Source organism: Globicephala melas, chromosome 2 (genome assembly GCF_963455315.2).
Source record: "Globicephala melas chromosome 2, mGloMel1.2, whole genome shotgun sequence".
NCBI classification, from domain to species: Eukaryota; Metazoa; Chordata; class Mammalia; order Artiodactyla; family Delphinidae; genus Globicephala; species Globicephala melas.
In genome coordinates this window covers 48,808,133-48,830,145 of record NC_083315.2, presented here as the reverse complement: position 1 = coordinate 48,830,145, position 22,013 = coordinate 48,808,133, and the positions used below count along the sequence as shown (strand labels likewise).

The 22,013-nt window shown below is 46.3% G+C and overlaps 1 protein-coding gene across 1 annotated transcript in view; it reads left to right on the top strand.

The window, feature by feature from the left end:
* Window positions 1-22,013, top strand: part of FAM169B (Protein) — a 64,607-nt gene that overhangs the window by 6,682 nt on the left and 35,912 nt on the right. The window contains 1 exon segment of the mRNA XM_030873161.2: window positions 17,235-17,320. Within this exon segment, the coding sequence (XP_030729021.2) occupies window positions 17,235-17,320 (86 nt within the window).

Genomic DNA, 22,013 nt, shown 5'->3' with positions numbered 1-22,013 from the left:
TAAATCAAAACTGCTTATCCTGGCATTCCAGATGCCCATCAACTGATGGCCTTTTGCTTCTCTCATTTCTTCCTGGGACCTGCAGAATAGAATTGATGAACCCGGACTTTGGCATCAGATTCAACAGACTTGGCGTCCTGGCTCTGACAACTGACTGAGTGACCCGGATAAGTGATTTGGCCTCTCCAAGTCTCAGTTTGGTCATTTGCAAAATGGGGGCATCTTAGCTACTTCACAAGGTAGTTGTGAGGATGAAATGATTTGTGGCAGAAAATCTGATGCTTTGGACCATCTAGGGCAAAAAATTAGAAGTATTCTTCTAATTAGAAATTAGAAATTAGAAGTATTCTAATTAGAAGGCGTGAAATTAGAAGTATTCTTCCATCGTGGTGCACTTTTGCATGTTCTTCTCTGTCTTTGAGTGCTGTGTTATAGAAGCACAGGGTTTTAGAATGGGAGGCCTTCTTGTCAGCTGCTGGCCAAACTATGGCAACTGAATTACCTCCCTGATGGATTCTGCTTGCAAACATCACGGAGAAGAAGGTAACACCACACTAGGGCAATCTAATCTGTTTTTGAACTACTCTAATGGTAAGACCATTGTTCTTTCTACTAATCCAAAACTGCCTCGTTGGATAATGTCATGCAGTCCATCCAAAAGCAGCCAGAGATCAAGGATGGGCTGGGGAGGATGTACCTCTACACCACCTGGCTAAAAAGAAACAGGTGGCAGTTGTCATCCTTGGAAGCGCAGTGAGCCTCGACATTGCAGTGGGCTGCTGGAAAGCAGATGGAACCTGGGGCTGCCTTAATGGAAGCATAATGTTCCAGCTCAATTACAGCCCCATTCTCTTTGGTTGCTGCTCAGGATGCAGCTGAAACAAACTGGTGCTTATCCGTGGAGAGCAACTGGGGGGGTTGAGAGGGCTTGAAACCATTTGAACAAGGCTCGAGGAAACTAGGGCTATTTAGCTTTAGAGAAGGGAGACAAGGTTCCAGAAGCTCACAGTTGAAAGGGTGTTTAGATCATTAGGTCCAGTGCTTTCCAAGATGATTTTAGGTGGTACAGCTGAATTTCAGAAGGAGAAAAAGGATGATCTTTTGAATTTTATTTCAATTTTAAATATATCAAGGAAAGAGATTCTGTTTCCTACTAATATGGCTTTAATGCTTAGCTAACACTTGTTAATCTCCTTTTAAAAAAAAAAAGAAAATAGGTCTCCCAGCTGAGCACCCTTAGCTAGACTTTAAAGATTTATCATAGTAAGATTTATTTTTATAATCATAGCAAATGATGCCTCTTTTATGGTAGGGCTAAGAAGGTAGTATAGAGATATATCAGAATCATGAAGGTGTTGTCTGGGGCACCGGCTTGTAGTCTGGGAGAGCCTGGCCTGTTCCGGGACAGCTCTATTAGAACGTTCTTCTTAAAGAGCCCAAACTGATATGCTCGTGTGTCTCCTCATTGGCCTCGTGCCCCTACGGGGGCCATCCAGGTAGGTGGGCATGGCTGCTCCACAGGGCAGATCTTCCTAGGCCTGAGGCCAGCTGCCATGTTTCCTGAGTCTTCTTTTAAGATCACTCACACGTTTCTCATTCTTTAGCTGTTCCTCCTTTGTTGTGGGCTCCAGAGCCCATCACATCCTGGATCCTTCTTTCAGATCTGGCTTCTCTTGGAACATGGTGTGTAGATACCACGTCATGGATGGTCTGGTGGAAAGAAGCTGGGTTTTGGAGTCAAGTAGACCTGAGTTCAAATCTTCTGCCCTTTATGAGTGGGTGGCCTGGGTTAAGTTATTTAGCACCTCTGAGCTTCAGTTTCCTGTCTTCCTACTCAGGTGTGGCCCGTGGCCTAGCAGCGAGATGGCACCGCACAGGGAAGCTTGTTAGAAATGCAGGCACTTGTGCCCCACCCAGACCCGCTGAGTCAGAATCTGTCCTTTAACAAGATCTCCAGAAGCCATCTGAGAAATGCGCTCTAGAGAACCGTGAGAGGAGAGTGGTGGCTGGTGAGAGCATTCCTCACTTTTCTTGGACATTCAGTTTCCACAAAGTTAGCCTCAGTTTACCTTGGCATTTCCTTAGAACCAGCCCAAGGCTGACTCACCTCTAGCTGACGGCTCATTACCATGCATGCCCGGCCCCTGGGCTTTTATCACAAACTTGTTATCAAGACATTGCTCTGTCCTCCAATGTTTTGAACCCACAGGAAGGACTACTATTATTCCCATTATATATATAGATATATATAAACAAACAGTTTTATGGAGCTGTAATTCACATATCATACAATTACCCATTTAAAGCATACAATTCAGTGATTTTTAGTATATTCACAGAGTTGTGCGTCTGTCACCACACTTAATTTTCATTACCCCTAAAAGGAACCAACCCCACTTCCCTATCCTCCTTAGCCTTAGGCAATCTCTTCCATTTCTATAGATTTGCCTGTTCTGGACATTTCCTATGAATGGAATCATGGAGTATGTGGACTTGTGTGTCTGGCTTCCTTCATTGCATAATGCCTTCAGGAATCATCCATTCTGAAGCATGTTTCAGTACTTCATTTATTTTTATGGCTGAATACTATTCCATTGTATGGATTTGCCACATTTTGTTTATCGATTTACCAATTGATGGATGTTTGGGTCGTTTCCACCTTTTGGCTATTATGAGTAATGCTGCTGTGAAAATTCTTGTACAGGTTTTTGTGTAGATATATATGCATGTATCTTTTTAAGTCAGTGTTTTTGTTTTCTTCAGATAAATACCCAGAAGTGGGATTGCTGAATCATGGGGTAGTTCTATTTAAAAAAATTTAAGGGACCTCCATACTGTTTTTCATAATGGTTGCACCAACTTACATTTCCACCAATAGTGCATAAAGGTTCCCTTTTCTCTACATCCTCACCAACACTTGCTATCTCTTGTCTTTTTGATAATAACCATTCTAACAGATGTGAAGTGATATTTCTTTGTGGTTTTGGTTTCCATTTCCCTGATGATTAGTGATGTTGAACACTTTTTTATGTAGCTGTTGGCCATCCGTATGTCTTTGGAAAATGTCTTTTCAGATTAAATGTATTCTGAGATTCAGTTTCCAATGTGTGGAAGTGTGTGGTTTCCCATAGCACCAAGTAGTTCTCTAGCACCAGCTGGTTGTCCTTCCATTTACCTCAATTCTGACACTACCTGGAGATACCATCAGATTCTATAGGTTAGGGGTTTAGTCCTACCAGACTCCCTTGCCCGCCACTTCAGACACCAGCCTCAAGCCTACGCTTTACCTGTACTTCTGACCAACTGGCTATAAATCAGAGGTTCCCATGACTCTGTGCCCCCTTCAGGCTCACCACTCTCTCAGTACCTCCACATGTTCACTAGCCCAGAAGTTCTCTGAACCCAGTCCTTTTGGATTTTTATGGAGGCTTCATTACAAAGGCATGATTGATGAAATCACTGACCATTGGCAGCTGATGCAACCTCCAGGCTCTCGCCCCTCCCCGGAGGCCAGGCAGATGGGACTGAAAATTCCAACCCTCTAATCACGTGGTTGGTTCTTCTGGCAACCAGCCCCCATCCTTAGGTGGGTCCAAACATCACCTCAGTAACATAACAAGAGACACCTTCCCTGCTCTCATCACTTAAGAAATTCCAAGGGTTTTAGGAGTACTACACCAGAAATGGGAAGAAGACCAAATATATATATTTCTTAATGTAAATCACAGCATCACACAGATCCTCTGCCTATTTTTTAACCACATTGTTTTTTTGCTGTTGAGTTGTATGAGTTTTTATATGTTTTGGACCTTTTATCAAATATATGATTTGCAAACATTTTCTCCGATTCAGTAGGTTACCTTTTCATTTTGTTGACAGTTTCCTTTGCTGTATAGAAGTTTTTTAGTTTGATGTAGTTCCACTTGTTTTCTTTTGCTTTTGTTGCCTTTGCTTTTGGTGTCAAGTCCAAAAAATCATCGCCAAGACCAATGTCAGGGGGTCCTTGTGGTTTTGATTTGCATATCCCTGGTGACTAATGATGTTGAACATCCTCTCAAGTATCTGTTGGTCATTTTAATATCTTCTTTGGAGAACTATCTATTGAGATCCTTTACCCATTTTTGCATTGGGTTATTTATCTTCTTGAGTTGTAAGAATTCTTTATGTATTCTAGATACTATCCCTTATCAGATTTATAAAAATTTTCTCCTATGTTGTGGGTTATCTTTTTACTTTCTTGATGGTGTCCTTAGAAACACAAAAGTTTAAAATTTTTATCATGTCCTGTTTATCTGTTTTTTGTTGTTGTTTTGTTGCTTGTGCTTTTGTTGTTAAATCTAAGAAAACTTTGCCTGTTTTGAAGAGTAAGTCCTTTCATCCAGTTATATTAACTCTTCCTACTGGCTGTGTAGCTAATATCATTTGAAGTTCTGAAGGTGTGCATTCTTTATTTTTAATACAAGTATTTAAAAATGCTTATTAAAAAATTCATGCAATTATTATACCACAAAACACACACCTAACCCATTATTTAGCATACATTTCTGGAGATTTCAAGAGACTTTCATAAAATGCAAGTCAAGAGACTTTATGAAATACATGCCTGCAGTTAAGAATGGAGGGAGGGCTTCCCTGGTGGCTCAGTGGTTGAGAGTCCGCCTGCCGATGCAGGGGACATGGGTTCGTGCCCCGGTCCGGGAAGATCCCACGTGCCACGGAGCGGCTGAGCCCGTGAGCCATGGCCGCTGAGGCTGCATGTCCGGAGCCTGTGCTGCACAACGGGAGAGGCCACAGCAGTGAGAGGCCCGCGTACCGCAAAAAAAAAAAAAAAAAAAAAAAAGAATGGAGGGAAATCTGGCTGCTGAAATTAAGATGACTTATGTTTAATTATTCTCCTAACACTTGCCTAGAACACTCGTCAGAAAAGGGAGTGAGGCCAATTTGTCTCTTCTGGTCTTGGTGAATTCATGCTGATTTTAAGTCCAGTCTTTCTTTTCTAGGGTACTTACAGATCATCTTTCATAATTCACTCTAGACCACCATTAGGAAGGGATGTTCAGGGAACCAGGCATTAGTTCCAAGACCTGCACCTTCCCCACACACACCAGGATGGCACTGGCTCATGTGTCTTTCTGGCCCCTTCCGGCATCTCATGCTCTCAGCGACTAAAGGTTACAACTTCAGGATCACATTCGCAGGACTTCTGGCCCCTGGGATGTACATTCACTGAGGCTTATGCCTCTCTAAAAGGAGCTAATGCACTCCTTTGCTTTTCCACTGTTTCCAGCTGCTTGCTCCTAATTTGGAGGCCCTTTGCCTTCTCTGTGGCCAGTAGAGCCTCTGGCTAAGTTGTATTTCTTCCTCGGGCTCTCCCCTCCGAGTCCCGCCAGCCTACCCAGGCAGCTGTCCTGTTTCCTTGAACGTCTTCCCAGCCTGCCTGAACTTCCTCAGTGCCCGGCTTTTCCTACTTTGGTCTTACAGGATGGTGCTGGGCCTGGGGACCTTGGCTGTGGGGAGGCCTCTTCCACCCTTTGCACTCGTCCTTTTAACATCTGACCCTTTCTGATGGAAGCCCTCTTGGCAAGCTCCTAGGCCACGTGGATACTTTTCCTAGATGATCTCTTCCTGCTTTCCTTGTCAGGAAACTTGTCAGGTTTTTTTCAGCTCTCCTTATGACAATATCTGTTTGATTTTTTTTTTCTTCCATAAAACGTAGTGGTTGATGATCAGAGGACAGAGCAACGAGTGTCCAGAGGCTGATTAAAAAATGTCTATTTAGCGCTTCCCTGGTGGTGCAGTGGTTGAGAGTCCACCTGCCGATGCAGGGGATGCGGGTTCGTGCCCCGGTCCGGGAAGATCCCACATGCCGCGGAGCGGCTGGGCCCGTGAACCATGGCCGTTGAGCCTGCGCGTCCGGAGCCTGTGCTCCGCAACGGGAGAGGCCACAACAGTGAGAGGCCCGCGTACCGCAAAAAAAGAAAAAAAAAAAGTCTATTTATAATTGAGTCAAATGAAAGAGACCTAATGCCACAGTGCTATGGAAGCTTCCAGAATAAGGGGACTCTTGGGTATTGCTGGGTGTAGGAGGAGCATGAGTTCTTGGCAGGGAAGTGCCTGTCTGGCTAGCATATGGGGTAGGAGGCCTGAGAAGTTCTCCACTGCCCGCTCACCGGGACCTCTGTTCTCCTCTCCCACTGTCCAGGCCGACTGGTGGTCACACGGTGGTCACACAGTGGTCACACAGCTGCTCCTCTGCCCTGCAGGGCTGGGTGCTCTGGACGTGAAGCAGTACCCGTGGAGGCGCATGGAATCTGGAAAGTAGGCCCCCTCATCCCAGGCAGTGCCCCACCTTACAGACTCTGGCCCTGAGTCTTACTGACCCCTTCTCTGAACGCTTTGCAGCTTCCTTTCATAAAGCCTTCTCTACACTCCTGGCCCCTGCCTGGTGGGGAGGCCATGCTGAGGGGAGCTGGCCAGTTGCCTGGTGACGTTATGGAGGATGGGTGGGGACTGGGGCTGGAGAGGGGTCCACCTTTGGATCTCAGCCCTTCGAAGAATGCCTTAGTCATGATCGGAAGGAAGGATGGAGAGAAGGGAGGACAAGTGTTGGGTGTCCAGGAGTCTGGGAGCGCCCACAGGAGAGATGCTGAGGCCTCGCCCGGTGGGGAGAACTCGGGTTGGTGAAATAGTGGAAACGACAGGATTTGGGATGAATTGGAGGGGCCAAGGAGGGAGGCCTGGAAATGACTGGGGTTCCGGCTGGGGCAACAGTGCTGGGTGATCTGGAAGGAAGAGCTTGGGGCAAGGGCAACCTGAGCTCCTCTGCAGGGTCTGTGGGCTGTCAAATTGAAGGAGGGGTCCGGGCAGGGACCTGGATCCCAGGTGTACATCACTTTGCAGCCGTTCTTGGCTCTTTCTTCCTGGAGGGTGTGTTGTGAATTCCCTGTGCAGGGGAAGTGTCGAGGCTGAGAAACAGAAAGCGGGGTCCTTGCGGAGAGAGAGGACAGAGGGACGGCTGTTTGTGTTTGTTACCACACGCTGGCTTCCCTGATTGGAACATCTATCCCCCCAGCCTGCTTCCAGGACGTTTTGTGACCAAGCATAACACTCATCCTTCAAATTGCTGCTAATTTATTTATGGCTTTTGGTGATTGCGTGTCATGTGCACCCTGAGAAAAACAAGCAGGGAATCAAAAAATGATGATTTTTTCCTGGAAAAGCATGCCCATTCTAGGCCTGCAGTGACAGCGAGAGCCAAGGCAAACATTCAGTTGAAACCAGAGCCGCTGTGTAGCCGCCTTCCTGGTGGCTGTCGTGGGCTGAGAGGTGATTGTGACACAGCGGGCCTGGGGCCAGGCCTTCTCTGGGCTGCGTTTGGGGCAGGTGGGTGGTGGTTCAGGAGGGGTGGGTGGGTGGAAACTGAGATGCCCTGAGTTGCCCAGAGAACTTTTGCAGAACTGGAAGGCCCTTTCTGGGACGTTCCTCACCCCTGAGAAGGCTGCCCAGATTTGGGGGAGGGGTTGGGGGAAAGGCCAGAAGATGGGGTAGGGGGAGGCGCTGTGAATTTCTGACCTTCAGGAAGGGGGCACCCAGCTAGAGCAGCTCCTGGTCCCCTGTTGGCCTTGAAGGGAGAGGTCAGGCCTCCCGGTGAGTGGGATGGATGGGGCTAAACCCAGCTCTGTTAGCAGGATGAACCTGTGGACCTGAGTCAGTGAAGTGGTTTTTAATATCTCTGGTAAAAACCAAGCTAATATGGCAGGAGTGGAGGAGAGGCTCGTTGCCCTGGTGAAGTCTGAGTTTCAGCATGTGGAGAACTAATTACAGTTTTCCTGGCTTTGAAGTGTGATGACCCCCGCGGACTCACGAACCCCAAGGGTTCAGGGACCGCCTGATTAGCAGCCTCGTTGGTGCAGCCTCCCGTGATCCCATGGACGTTGAATCTTTACGTTTAAGTCTGTGCTTGCATTTTGAATAAAGGAGAGGTAGACATTAGCCTGAAATGGATCCCATCCTCCCAACCTTCTACATGGGGGAGTCCCGCTTAAGTGGGTTTGACAGTTTGGGGGAAAAGAGTTCTGGCCAGAAATTCAGGCTCGATTTAAATACCTGCTTCTCGTGGTGGCTAAGGCGCCCGTGTGGCTGTGCAAGCTCAGCCGGTGTCAGGTGGCCCCCAGGTTGAGTGGGACCTGACTTCACATAAGCTAAGAGAGCTCCGTGCTAGAAACCAGGAGAGTTCTGTTTTCCGTGGGCCGTGACGGATGAGGATGGAAGAGCTATTTGCAGTGACAGCGCTGTGTGTTTGGGAGCACATGTTGGCTATTGTTTGGGATTTCCTTCTTTATTCCCTATTAATTTATGACACTTACTGTGAGTTGGATGTCAATGTAGGGGAAAACAGCATCCCACAAACAAAAAACATGTCATTCTTACCAAGGGACTAATGGTATTTGGAAAACAGAGAAGCTCCAAGGAAAATATTCCGAGAGTCACGGATGTGCGGGGTTGGGGGCGCTTCTCTGAGGCATCCTAGGGCTTTACCACTGCAGCTTGGGCTGTCTGCACCTCTCTGTGCTTCCCCCAACCCTGAGAAACTTGCTGTACTTGCCTTGGTACGGCCTGTGATTTTAAGATGCCTTTCCTAGATAGACTAGCTCTGGTGTGGGCTTCTTTCGGCCTCCAACACCTTGCTGTCCAGCTGTGCCTCAGGATCCAGGCACCTCATCTTACCTGGTCTTCCTGGAGTTAAAATCTCCACTCACGGAAACAAAGTCGCCGAAGGCAAGAAGGGCCTAAGAACCACAGGGAAGCTGATGCAGATATACTACAAACCAGATGTTTCCTTCTCCCTGGCAAAGAGGTGCCCAAGTTCACAGGGCATCTGGGGAAGCGTTTTCCTCTAAGGAAGACATCTGTATGGAAATGGTAGCCCGAGTAATGCGATATGACAGTTGCTATGTCAACTTGCGTATTTTTCCCCTCCCCTTAAATTATTGACCGGCTCAGTCAATGTTGCATAAAAGTCATGCAATGCCTTGGAATGTGTTTATGTGCTGTCCTCTGCCAGAACTTTTCAGCATTTTTTTCCTACGTGTATTTTGCTTTTGGGAAGATGGCCTGTCACTTTGGTTTAACTGTGCTCTTTTTTGGGGGAAGTACATATTTCTTAGATTTGTAACAGGGCAGTGGCAGCTTAGACTCCAGGGGAGCCATTGGGGGAGGCTGGTGGGGGGTAACAGGCAGACCTGAAGCTCCTTTGGTTGTGACTGAAGAAGTGTAAACCATGGGCCAGTATGTAAACAGCTTGCAGTTATTGTGGGGAGGTAGGGTGTGTGTGTGTGTGGGAGGGGTGTGTGCGCATGTGCAAGCGTGCGCATGAGAGCTCCTCCCTCCTTGGTTGCTATGATGGTGTGGGGAATGGGCCTTCTCTGTCTCTGCTCATCTCTGGCTGTGTATCCAGCCACCTGCTGGCCACCCTGACGTTGCTATCTCTAACAGGCATTTCAAAACTGAAACCCTCACACCTCTTCCTCGTCCTCACTTCCTCCTGGTGAAGACACCTGCGTGCTTCTTCTCAAGCTTGGGAGCTGGCTGCTGTCCTGCCTTCCCTCTCTCTTCTGCCTTAGGACCAGTTTGATTCCCAGGTGGTCTTTTCTGCCACCCGAGCATCTCCCTCCCTGCCAGCATGACTGCTGCACTCATCCCCTCCTTACTTCTTGGCTGGATGACCACAGGCTCCCATTGCCCTCCTTGTCTCCAGCCTTACCTACACCCGAATCCAGTGTGATCCTTCTCAAATAACCTTTTTCTTTTTTTCTTCTTAATTTCTAAAGGACTAATTCTTCCCACCTGGGCATAACCCAACTGTTCTCTCTCTAAACCACCACTCTGATCATGTCTCGCATCGATTGGACTCCTCCAGAGACTGACAAAGCCAGTACCTCAACCTGGTCCCCAGAGACCCCAGCACCGGAGCCCCGTCTGGCTCAGGCCTATTCTTGGAACTCTGCCTAGCCCTTCCAGACAGCTTGCTATGGTCTGAATATTTGTGTCACCCAGCAAATTTATATGTTGAAATCCTAAGCCCATGTAATGGGGTTGGGATGTGGGGCCTTTGGGAGGTGCTTAGGTCATGAGGGTGGAGTCCCCTCGAATAAGGACACCGTGGGAAGTCAGCTGTCTGCAACCCAGAAGGGCTCTCATCAGAACCTGGCCATGCTGGCACCCTGATCTCAGACTTCCAGTCCAGAAATGTGAGAAGTAAATTTATGTTGTTATAAGCCACCCAGACTGTGGTATTTTGTCACAGCAGCATGAATGGATGAAGACGTAGCCCTTGAGCTGGTGCCTGATGCTGCTTCCATCTTGGGCGCTGGTCATGGTCTGTGTGGTCCTGGCCTGGTGGCCTGTCTCACTCCTGCTGGGCAGTGTCTTCTGCCCTAGATCCCTGGTGCCAAGTACAGTGCCTGAACTTGTCAGTGTTTGCTGTGTAAATGGCAGCCCTCCTCCCCGTCTTGACGTGCAAAACGAGGTCCACTCTGTTCAGGTCTTTCTGTGCCGGCCTCTCCTTTCTCATCGCTGTCTTGGCTTGTCGCCTCCTTGTCTCTCCTCTCATCTTTGTCTTCCCTACTCTGTCGGCCTTCATGGAGTCTGGACTCAACTCTGTCCCCTTGTCTCTTTGTCCATTCTTCACCTGGAGTATAGAGGTTAGAGCGGGGGCTCTGGAGTCAGTGAGAGCCAGTTCTCATCCAGTCCCAACACTGCTGTTTACAGGCACTTGATCTTGAGTTCTTAACCCTTCTGAGCCTCACCTGAAAAAAAGTCAGCCAGACGCTTGGTGGATGCTTGGACATGTGGTTCTGGTGAATATTATTACTTTAAAACAGTAATCAGGTCATGTCCCTCTCCTCTGAAGCATGGCGGCCACTGGTGGTCTGCAGGATACGGCCCCCAACCCCTCCCTGGCCAGAGGTGCTTTGCGTCCCAGGCACTGTCTCCTCCTCCAAGCTGTAAGTGTCTTAAGCCAGAGTCTAAATTTAATTCCTCCAGTGGATTTATTATGTGCTCTGTACATAATAGCTGCTCAACATGTGGGTTGGATGAGCACCATGTGCTTCAGAATTGTGACCTCTGCAGGGTCCTGAGCCACTTTGCTGCCTCCTGCATCCTTGGTGCTGGGCAGATGAGGAGGGACAGCAAGCACGGCCACATGAGCCCAGTGCTCCCCGCTGGGTGTTGATCTCTACAGTGCTCCTCCTTGCTGAGCTGGACGGTGGCCTCAAAGTCCTTGTCAGGACAGCTCCCCACTGCCACAGCCCACCCATCCAAGGTGACAGGTGACAATCAGCTCTCCCTGACCTGTACTGTGGAAAAATCACACTAACTTTTAAAAAATGTTTGTTGTATTGATTGATTTAAAAATATTTAAATAAAAAAGGAATTAGCTCCATTAAGAAATCTTAGGCAAGATGAAAATTTTAAAAATCTTGTTGGGGGCTTCCCTGGTGGCGCAGTCGTTGAGAATCTGCCTGCTAATGCAGGGGACTCGGATTCGAGCCCTGGTCTGGGAAGATCCCACATGCCGCGGAGCAACTGGGCCCGTGAGCCACAACTACTGAGCCTGCGCGTCTGGAGCCTGTGCTCTGCAACGAGAGGCCGCGATAGTGAGAGGCCCGCGCACCACGATGAAGAGTGGCCCCCGCTTGCCACAACTAGAGAAAGCCCTCGCACAGAAACGAAGACCCAACACAGCCATAAATAAATAAATAAATAAATAAATAAATAAACAAATAAAAAGCCAAGCATTTGAAGCCCTTTAAAAAAAAAAAAAATCTTGTTGGGAGGTTCTGGGCAGGTGAAAGTGTGTGCCTTGATCAGGCATGATGTGTCCCCACAGCCCTGGAAGGAGGAAGTGAGGGACATGATGGTTGGCTTAATGCACCCTGATGGAAAAGGACCAGTCGTGAGCAAACGTAGTGAGTAGGAATGTGTCCCCACTCACGTTGGGAGGCAGCGGATAGGATGGCAGCAATCAAGCTGAGGAAGAAAGACAGACATTTCCCTGCAAACCAGAGCAGAAAGTTTGGAGAGGGAGCTCCCAGGAAGAAACCCAGTGTTAGCAAGCAGCTTCCATTGTGTCGCTGACAAAAGCCAGCAAATAACAAAGGGCTTTTCATACTTCTTTGGAATCCCAGAGCAACACTTGAAGCAGGTGGAGGAAGCTTTTGGACACCACTGAAAAGCTTCCCTTTGGACAAAGCAGTTTGGTGAAGTGAGCTCTTTCACCAAATCTGCATAACGGCCAGGTGAGAGGATGTTGTGGGCTCCATGTGACAGGTGGGGGACTCGAGGTGGGGGAAGGGTGAAGGTCACACCTTGAAGAAGCTGGAATCTGAACCCCACCTGGCTCTGAAGTCTGTGTTCTCCCTACACCAGGTCCATAGGGATGTATCCAAAATGTCTTATGTTGTCTTGCTCTCCGTCAGCACTGGTTTACGTTTGTTGAGATGGCTGTGAAGAGTAGAGTGAAAGGTCTGTGTTGCGATTTATTTTTATGTGTGTGGATGTCCGGTTGTTCTAGCACCATTTGTTGGAAGGACTATCTTTGTTCCATTGTGTTGCCTTTGCTTCTCTGTCAAAGTTGACCAAATAGAAGTTGACTACATTTACGTGGGTCTATTTCTGGGCTCTACATTCTGTTCCATTGATCTGTCTTCCACTGATACCACACTGCCTGGGTTTACTGTAGCTTTATAGTAAGTCTTGAAGTTGAGTAGTGTCAGTCCTTCAAGTTTGTTCTCCTTCAGTGTTGTCTTTGGCCTCTCTATGTAAATTTTAGAATCATTTTGGTGAAATCCACAAAATAACTTCTTGGGATTTTGATTGGAATTGCATTGAACCTATAGGTCAAGTTGGGAAGAACTGACATCTTGATAATATCGAGGTTTCCTATTCGAGAACATAGAATATCTCTTTAATTTTTATTTGATTTTGTTAATCAGAGTTTTGTAATTTTCCTTGTATAGCTCTTACACATATTTTTGTTAGATTGCATAAATCTAAGTATTTCATTTTGTATAAGCCTAAGTATCTCATTTTTGAGGGGTGCTAATGTAAATGGTATTGTTTTTAATTTCAAATTCTACTTGTTCATTGCTGGCATACAGGGAAGTGGTGGGCTTTTGCATATTAGCTGTGTATCCTGCAACCTTGCTATAATCGATGTTTGCAGCTCTGCCTCTCCCTTGTTTAAGCCTTGCCCAGCTACCCCCAATGTTTAGGCTGCCCTGAGTGTGGCCTTGGACTTTTAGGGCTCTGTGCCTCTGCTCATGGGTTACTCTGCCTTCTCATGTCATCTCTGCCTGTTTTGAAGCCTTACACAGTGATCCAGAGCCTGAGCTGGCAAATTCCCCAGGGATGCTTTCCCAAACCCCTCAGCAGAACTGACCCCCTCCTCTGGGTCCTCTGGACTCTGTGGCTCCCAGCTCGATTCTAGCACCTATCATGTCCTGCCCTATATCACATCAGCTTGTCTAGCTCTCTCTTCTCTGCAGGCTACCAACTCCCAGGGGCAAGGATGGAGACTTACTCATCAGCCTCTGGAGACCTGGGACAGGGCCGTTTGTGCATTCGGGAACTCAGCCCCAGGTAGTTGAATTCAGTTCATCCTGCTGAGCCTTGATGAAACCAGGCCACTGGGAGTCAGCCTTAGGGACCTCACTGTCTTAACATGTTTGGAAGACCTTGGGGTGTTATAGAATGAAATCCATTACTGGCATCTTCTTTGTGGTTACATGTCACTCAAGGGGAGAGGGGAATTAAATCAGTGAAGCAAGGCTGGCCTGTGACCCACAATGCCCCATCGACTGCTGTCACCACTGCTCAGCCTTTTGCAGGGGTCCAGTCTCCCAGGTCCTAGATGGTGGAGAGCCAGAGGGTACTGATCAGGATTGTATTTTTCTTTTAAAAGTATGGATGTGTGGTTTCCAGTTTCATTTTATTTTATTTTATTTTTTTATTTATTTAGGCTGTCTTAGTTTCAGCACATGGGATCTTCATTGCGGCATGTGGGATCTTTCATTGTGGAGCACGCGCTTCTCTCTAGTTGTGGTGTGTGGGATTTTCTTTCTCTCGTTGTGGCACGTGGGCTCCAAGGTGCATGGGCTCTGTAGTTTGCGGCACGCAGGCTCTCTAGTTGAGGCATGCGAGCACCGTAGTTGTGGTGCGTGGGCTTAGTTGCCTTGCTGCATGTGGGAATCTTAGTTCCCCGACCATGGATCGAACCTGCGTCCCCTGCATTGGAAGGCGGATTCTTTACCACTGGACCACCGGGGAAGGCCCCAGTTTCCACTTTCTAACTCTTGGAACCTGCTGGCTCCAGGGTCTCAAAAGCGATGCCCCAAGGCTGGGTCTGCAATGCCTGCCAGTCCCCCAGGTCCATCTTTTGTCCTTGCTGAGCTGGAAACAGCCTCTCTCCGAGGACTCTGGCCCCTTTCCTCTTGACTAGGTAGCAGTCTTTTCTGATCAAAAGCTGGTATTCTTTGGAAGGCTGACTCTTTTTCAAGAGTTGTTTGAGGACAATTCATTTTAAATCTATTACATTTGATCAGACTTCACCTTCATTGTTATGTACACTTAACAGCTTACTATTAGTTTTGAAAAAAATTCAGTCTATTTTATGACAACTTGTGTGGCTAATTAATGCTCTGCAGTGCACTGTGTAACTTGCAAGGCACCACACAAACACCAAATCATAACACATTTCCTGTTTGAAACTATCTTAGTAAATTGAACATCTGTATTACAGTAATACACTGTATTAGTCAATTGAACATCTTTTATTGATTCACCTTGTTAAGCAGGGAAATAATCCTTATGGTTTTATAAGCCTCTTGCAAGTTCTAGTAGATGCCATTTGGAACATGAATTTAGTTGAATAAGTGAAGGCAGATGTCAGGCATTTAATTGGCACTTCTCTCTCAGTCGGCTGTATCAATTTTGGAACTATTGTTGGAGAAGATAAAATTCGCCAATGGTATGAAACTGACAGTGGATTAGATGCTGTTGGTCTTCGGAGAGGAGGGAGGGACTGTGCAGAGTTAGTGCTTGACAATAGCTAATGTCATCACCTGGTCTTCATAGGGTTTTCTACGAAAGTTCCTCAAAGAGCAGAGAGGAATAGGGAAGAAGGTGGTGGCAGCTAACTTGATTGCCCCACAAAATTTGTTTTAAAGTCTTGAGCCTTATAGTAAATGTTCAAGGGACTTTTGTTTTCTACTCTGTGTTATTTTCCTTCAACTCTTCAGCCAAAAAGATTTGACTGGGAAGATGTATCTTTTTATCTGTGGCTTTTGGACCCCTTGGGCTCAGATACCTGGCTTGAGAAACAGGCATAAAAATGGCAATTAAAGGGGTATAAAAAGATAGTGGAGGAGAACTAAACTATGGTACCTTCAGACAATGGAATGTTTTAGCACCAGATACGGTGCTGAGAAGAATTTTGAGCTATCAAGCCATGAAAAGACATAGAGTAACCTTCAATGCATTTCACTAGGGGAAAGAAACTAATCTGATGACTCCAATTATATGACATTCTGGAAAAGGCAAAACTATGGAGACAGAAAAAAGATCAGTGGTTGCCAGGGGTAAGGGGTGGTGAGGAGGGATGAACAGGCAGAGCACAGAGAGTTTTTAGGGCAATGAAAATACTCTGTATGATATCATAGTGATGGATACATGTGAAGATACATTTGTTCAAACCCATAGAGTGAACCCTAATGTAAACTAGAACTTTGGGCGATATGATGTATCAGTGTAGGTCCATCAGTTGTAACAAATGTACCACTCTGGTGGGGGGTGATGATAGTGGGGGATGTGTGTGTGGGGGAGGGGGACTATGGGAAATCTCTGTACCTTCCTTTCAATTTTGCCATGAACCTAAAACTTCTCTTGAAAACAATCTTAAAAAAAAAAAAAGATACCAGAAAATAACCAAAGTGACTTTAGTGTTTTAAAATGTGATTTTTAAGCAAGGAAAGGAGAGACAAGAGGCAGAGGCCATGATTGCATTTGCATTTGGAGTGGCCCCTCAGGAGGGATAGATTGGCAGGGCAGACTGGGGGGACAGGGGACCAGGTGGAGTGCTCTCAGTTACCTGGAGAGATGGACCAGTAGCATTCAGGGTTGGGGAGGGAGTGGATCCTGTCCTGGGGCAGCAGGTGGAATGATGGGACCTGGCAACTGCAGCATGAGCAGGGGAGAACTGACGCATTCATCAGCAGGTGCTGAGGGCATCCTACCTGCCTGGCCCTGCGTTGGGTGTTTCACACCTGATCCTCATTGGAATGTGTTAGCCACCTTGGGTGATCAGTTTGGGCAGCTCTGATGAGGAATCTGGGGCTTAGTGAGGTTGAGAGTGTTCCAGGATCACCTCTACTAAGCAGCAGGACCCATGTCTAAACTCAGGGTGGGTGGAATCAACAGGCCTCAGTGACTGTCTAGACAAGGGCGGGGCATGAGTGGGGTAGGAGAGATGTCTCTACCCTTCCTCTCTTGCAGGTCCCAGCCCCAGAGTCTTCTTATCCAAAGCCCCCCCACAACCCCTGCATGATTATTCCTCATCAACAGCTGACCCACCTCTGGCCTCTTGGAAAGAGCACTGAACTTGGAGTCCAGTGGCTGAGGGTTCGACCCGACCTCAGCCCTCCTAGCTGTTTGCCTTCCCTTCTCAGAATGTTAGCGTCCTCAGAAAAAGGCAGATGACAATTTCATCATGAGAATGAAAGAAAAGCACGTGAAAGAAGCCAGCGTCAAACCCAGCACCGAGGGTGATAAGAAGATGGTGTGTTCCATGCCCTTAGATAATGTTGGGTTTGACTAAATTTGCAGAGCTCCAAGTTGTGTCACATAGTTGGACTTTGAAAAAAAATATAATTCTCACCCATTGAATTTGTCAATATTGGTGTGTAGCCTCTTGCGCCCAGTAGCATTGGGGTCCATCCTGTGTTGGGGTCAACAACAGGCCATCTCTGCAGACACCTGTGAAGTCCTTTGAGGTGACAGTGGTCACTCTGTCCTGGTCAGTGCTCTCAGACAACTCAGCTCTAGAAACATCGCCTGCTTTTGCCGCACATAACTTTCCTTTGCACCTTCACAGTGGCTGCATGTTGCTAAAACTGCCCCTTTGGTGGCCAGTTGGCCATGTGTATATCATTGTTTTCTCTTGGCTTCCTCTTTAGTTGTGGCTGTTTACATGAAGGAGTCCTGGTGGACCACTGAAGATGTACTAAGAACCTCTGATCCTGCAAGAGAAGGTCTGATGAAGGTGAGGTATTGCAAATTTAAGTGGACATTGCAAAACAGGTTTTAAAGGTCAGTGTACTTATTATCATGTTAATAATTTAAGCAGTCTACCCCTGTGGATTCATTTTCTAGGACTGCTGTAACAAAGTGCCAACAAACTGGGTGGTTTAAACAACAGAAGTGTATCATTTCCCAGTCCCAGAGGCTAGAAGTCCAAAATCAAGGTGTTGGCAGGGTTGGTTTCTTCCGAGAGCTGTGAGGGAGAATCTGTTCCAGGCCTCTCTCATAACTTATGGTGGCCTCAGCTTTCCTTGGCTTGTCAATGGCATTCTCCCTGTGTCTTCCCATCCTTTTCCCTCTTTGTCTGTCTATCTTTGTCCAAATTCCCCTTTTCCATGTGGACAGCAGTCATGTTGGATTAGGGCCCACCCGAATGACCTCATCTTGACGTGATCATCTGCAAAGATTCTATTTCCAAATAAATCACATTCATAGGTACTGGGGGTTAGGACTTTAACATCTTTTTGGGGGACACAGTTCAATCTGTAACACCCTGCCAGCAAGGAAAATAGTAGTAAATGGCTATATGCAACAGATACCTGGCTATTGGTAAATCTCTCTTACCTTCCTGAGTGGCCTCTCACATCTTAATTTTGAAACTTTAATCCACATCATCTCTCTAGAGTGTAGGGAGGTTCTCTTTATTGCATTCCAGTAGTGTTTATTGGTACTTACTATGAGGTAGATATTACGTTAGATGCTAGCCTGTGTATTACCCAGACTTTTCACAGGGATTATCTGACTTCAGAATCTTTAAGGTATTTGTTTTGCAGACAAAGAAATTGAAGCTGAGCCACACAGCTTGTAAGTGATTTAAATGGACACAAATGCTAGTCTCTCTGACAGCAGGCCTGGTGGTCTTTGAAGCACTGTGGCTTTATAGAGACCTAGGATGGCAAGGGTGAGGGTTCCTTGTGGCTAAGGATGTTCAATATCTTTTCATGTCCTTATTGGCCATTCGTGTGTCCTTTTGGGGAAAATACCTATTAAAATCCTTGGCCCACTTTTTAAAAAATTTATTTATTTTATTTATTTTTGGCTGTGTTGGATCTTTGTTGCTGCACGCGGGCTTTCTCTAGTTGCAGCGAGTTTACTCTTTGTTGCAGTGTGCGGGCTTCTCATTGCAGGGCACGGGCTCTAGGCACGTGGGCTTCAGTAGTTGTGGCATATGGGCTCTAGAGCTCAGGCTCAGTGGTTGTGGCACACAGGCTTAGTTGCTCCATGGCATGTGGGATCTTCCCGGACCGGGGCTTGAACCCGTGTCCCCTGCATTGGCAGGTGGATTCTTAACCACTGTGCCACCAGGGAAGCCCCCTTGGCCCACTTTGTAATTGGATTGACTTTTTCCTGTTGAGTTGTAAGAGTTTTTCTATATTCTAGATGCAAGTTCTTATTGCATATATGATTAACAAATATTTCTCCCCAGTCTATGGGTTGTCTTTTTCAAGTCTGTTTTTCCCCCAGCTTTGTTGAGATATAATTGACATATAACACTGTGTAAGTTTAAGGTGCACAATGCGTTGATTTGATACACTGCAAAATGATTACCACCAGTGTTAGTTAACACCTGCATCACATCACATAATTGCCATTTCTTTTTTGTGGTGAGAACATTTAAGACCTCCTCTCTTAGCAACTTTCAAGTATGTAATATAGTATCATTAGCTACAATCACTATGCTGTATATTAGATCCCCAGAACTTGTTCATCTTATAACTGGAAGTTTGAACCTTCTGACCATCTTTCCCTCTCCCCCACCGCCAGCTCCTGACAACAACCACTCTAGTCTCTGTTGCTATGAGTTTGGCTCTTTCCTGTTACATGTATGAGATCATGCAGTGTTTGTCTTTCCCCTTATTTCACTCAGTATAATACCCTCAACTTCCATCCATGTTGTCACAAATTGCAGGATGTTTTCAGATCTGGTTTTAATTGACTTGATAGACATTATTATTATTATTTATTTTATTTTATTTTACGCTGCGTTGGGTCTTCGTTGCTGCGTGTGAGCTTTCTCTAGCTGCGGCAAGCAGGGGCTACTTTTCATTGCGGTGCGAGGGCTTCTCATTGTGGTGGCTTCTCCTGTTGCGGAGCATGGGCTCTAGGCACGCAGGCTGCAGTAGTTGTAGCACGTGGTCTCAGTAGTTGTGGCTCGCAGGCTCTAGAGCACAGCCTCAGTAGTTGTGGCGCATAGGCTTAGTTGCTCCATGGCATGTGGGAGCTTCCCAGACCAGGGCTCGAACCTGTGTCCCCTACATTGGCAGGCGGATTCTTAACCACTGCACCACCAGGGAAGCCCAATAGATATTATTTTGAAAAGGGTTTTCTTCCAGTAAGTTAACGATGGCTGGAGATTCAGCAAATGGGTGCTGCCTGGCATACACACACACACATCTGCCTGTGTGTGTCATTGTCTGTGCATGAAGCAGGTGGTATGAGCGGTTGGGTGTTCTGAATCCCGGGAAGAGTTTGATTTGCTTTTTAAACATATATATATATTTTTCAGAACAAGAGTGGTCACTTCCCTTGTGTATCAATTCTTCTAAATTTAGATGAGGAAAACCCTCACATTTTCTGAAAATGTGGCTTATGTTGTGAACAGAGAGATTCCACTTAATGAAGCAGGTTGTAAAGATCTGTCTGCCCCAGCTGTATGTAGGGATAGTTTCCCTCTCCATTTACAGAACTTGGTGTCTTGACCTTTTTTTCTTTTAATTACATTCTGTTTCTTAGCCAGCTCTTCTTTACAAATTACCAAACCAAACCAAACAAAACACCAACTTTCTTAGTGTTCTTTCTGTGAACATAATTAGTGGTCCTAATTGAGGGATTAGAACTGGTTCTTAGTTTTGTGTTTTGAGAAACATTTCTAAGTCAGAATCACATGTCACACATTTTTTTCCCCCTGTAATGAAATTGGACAAATTAAGTGCATTTTCTTTTTCTCCTTTTTTCTCCTGCCAGTTTTTGATTGGATATTTCCCTTCTGCCAGATGCAATCTGTTTTTCTCTTCTGGCTTTCCTCTGAACTTTTTGGTTTTATAAGTTGAAAAATATAGCCTCCCACATTACACCCCTTGGGTTTTGTGATGAACTAGTTATTCTTAAAGTCTGAACTTGATTTGGCTGCTACTGTCTGAGATACAAAATTGAGGTGGCTTCTCAGAGTTAAGCTGGTGTGGCTTTTGCAAATCTTTTTCTCATCTAAGATTTGGCTCCAGATGAAGGTGAAACATTTTGCATTCTGGGCCAGTTAATAAGTTTATTGGCACTAAACACTTTGTGCCATTTGCTAGAGGGCTGCAAGCTAACTTATTTTTATTATTGGAGCATTTGAAAAACATACAAATGTCTGAGAGACCACTTAGGCAGTCTTCTCCCTTGATTAGTGGAGGAAACTGAAACTGAAAGGCGTTGTGAGTTGCTGAAGATCTCCCAGCAAATCTAGGCCAAGAAGCCGTGACCACAATGATGATGGTGATGATAATAAACATTTAAGGGTCCAGTATTAAATACAAAACCAAACATTTCATATTTATATCAAACTTCCCTTTCCCAAAGCTCTAATGGATGAAAGTGCAGAAGGGAGCCACTGGCTGGGCTGTAGCAGGTACCCTGGCCTGGGACTCAGAAGTCCTGGTCTGGTGCTGTAAACCTGCCTGCCTTTGACAGAGCCCTTGTCCAGCTGTCTTAAGGCCTCTTCAGAATAAGGCAGGGAAATCAGTACACGTAATTGCTTAGCCTCTTTGAGCTTCAATTTCCTCACCTATAAACTAGGACCTCTCTGGTGGGTGGTGAGAATCGAATGGTAGCAGGTGGGGGGCAATCTCAGCCCAGGTAATACTCTTGCTGATTTCACGGTGCTGCATAGGAAGGGGCGACAAACACCCACACCCTTAGGCTGTCACACAGCAATGTTGTTGAAATAAAAGCTAATAAAACAATACCATCACTTTGTCGCTAGCTGATTGGTTTCATCTCAAGTGCCACATTTTAGCGGTTGCTTGTAGTTGTCCGGGAGACTGCATTTAGGAGGATCCTGAGACCATATCCAGGCTCAGCCACATAGAGTGGGGATTGATTAGTTATGTCTGCTGTGGGTGTAGGAGTGGGAGGCCTTCATTTATGCCACACCTGTGCCATCCGTGGGCTATACAAATGCAGAGAATATGAACAGGCAGGAGCAGGAAATCATTTTGACTTGTTAATGGTCAAGCTCTTTTGTGGGCCTGACTTTGACCACAATACAGTTTCCTCAATTGTCATGACATTGCAATGGGTGAGAGACAGTTCCATTTTGTAGCCTTAGGATGGGCTAGGCCTTGAGTCCCAGTAACTCTCTGGGGTTGGGACTCTAGTATGTGCTCAAAATCAGTCACAAGCCATTGAAAATCAGTTGCTCTTGGTGTAGCAACTGGACACCAATAATTATCCCCAATTATTTACCCTCCTTCTGAGGGTCAGAATTCTGGGGCTGTTGTTAAAAATGGCAGACTGGGTTTATCTCTGGACACATCCAGGGTTTCTGCTGAAATTGCTTGCCTCTATGTAACCTCCTGTTTCACTGGCATGGGACTGATTGTTCTCTGTCTCTTCACATTCCATGTCTGTGGTCCTGGAGACCCAGGAGGCCCCTCTGGCCATGTTCCTCGCTC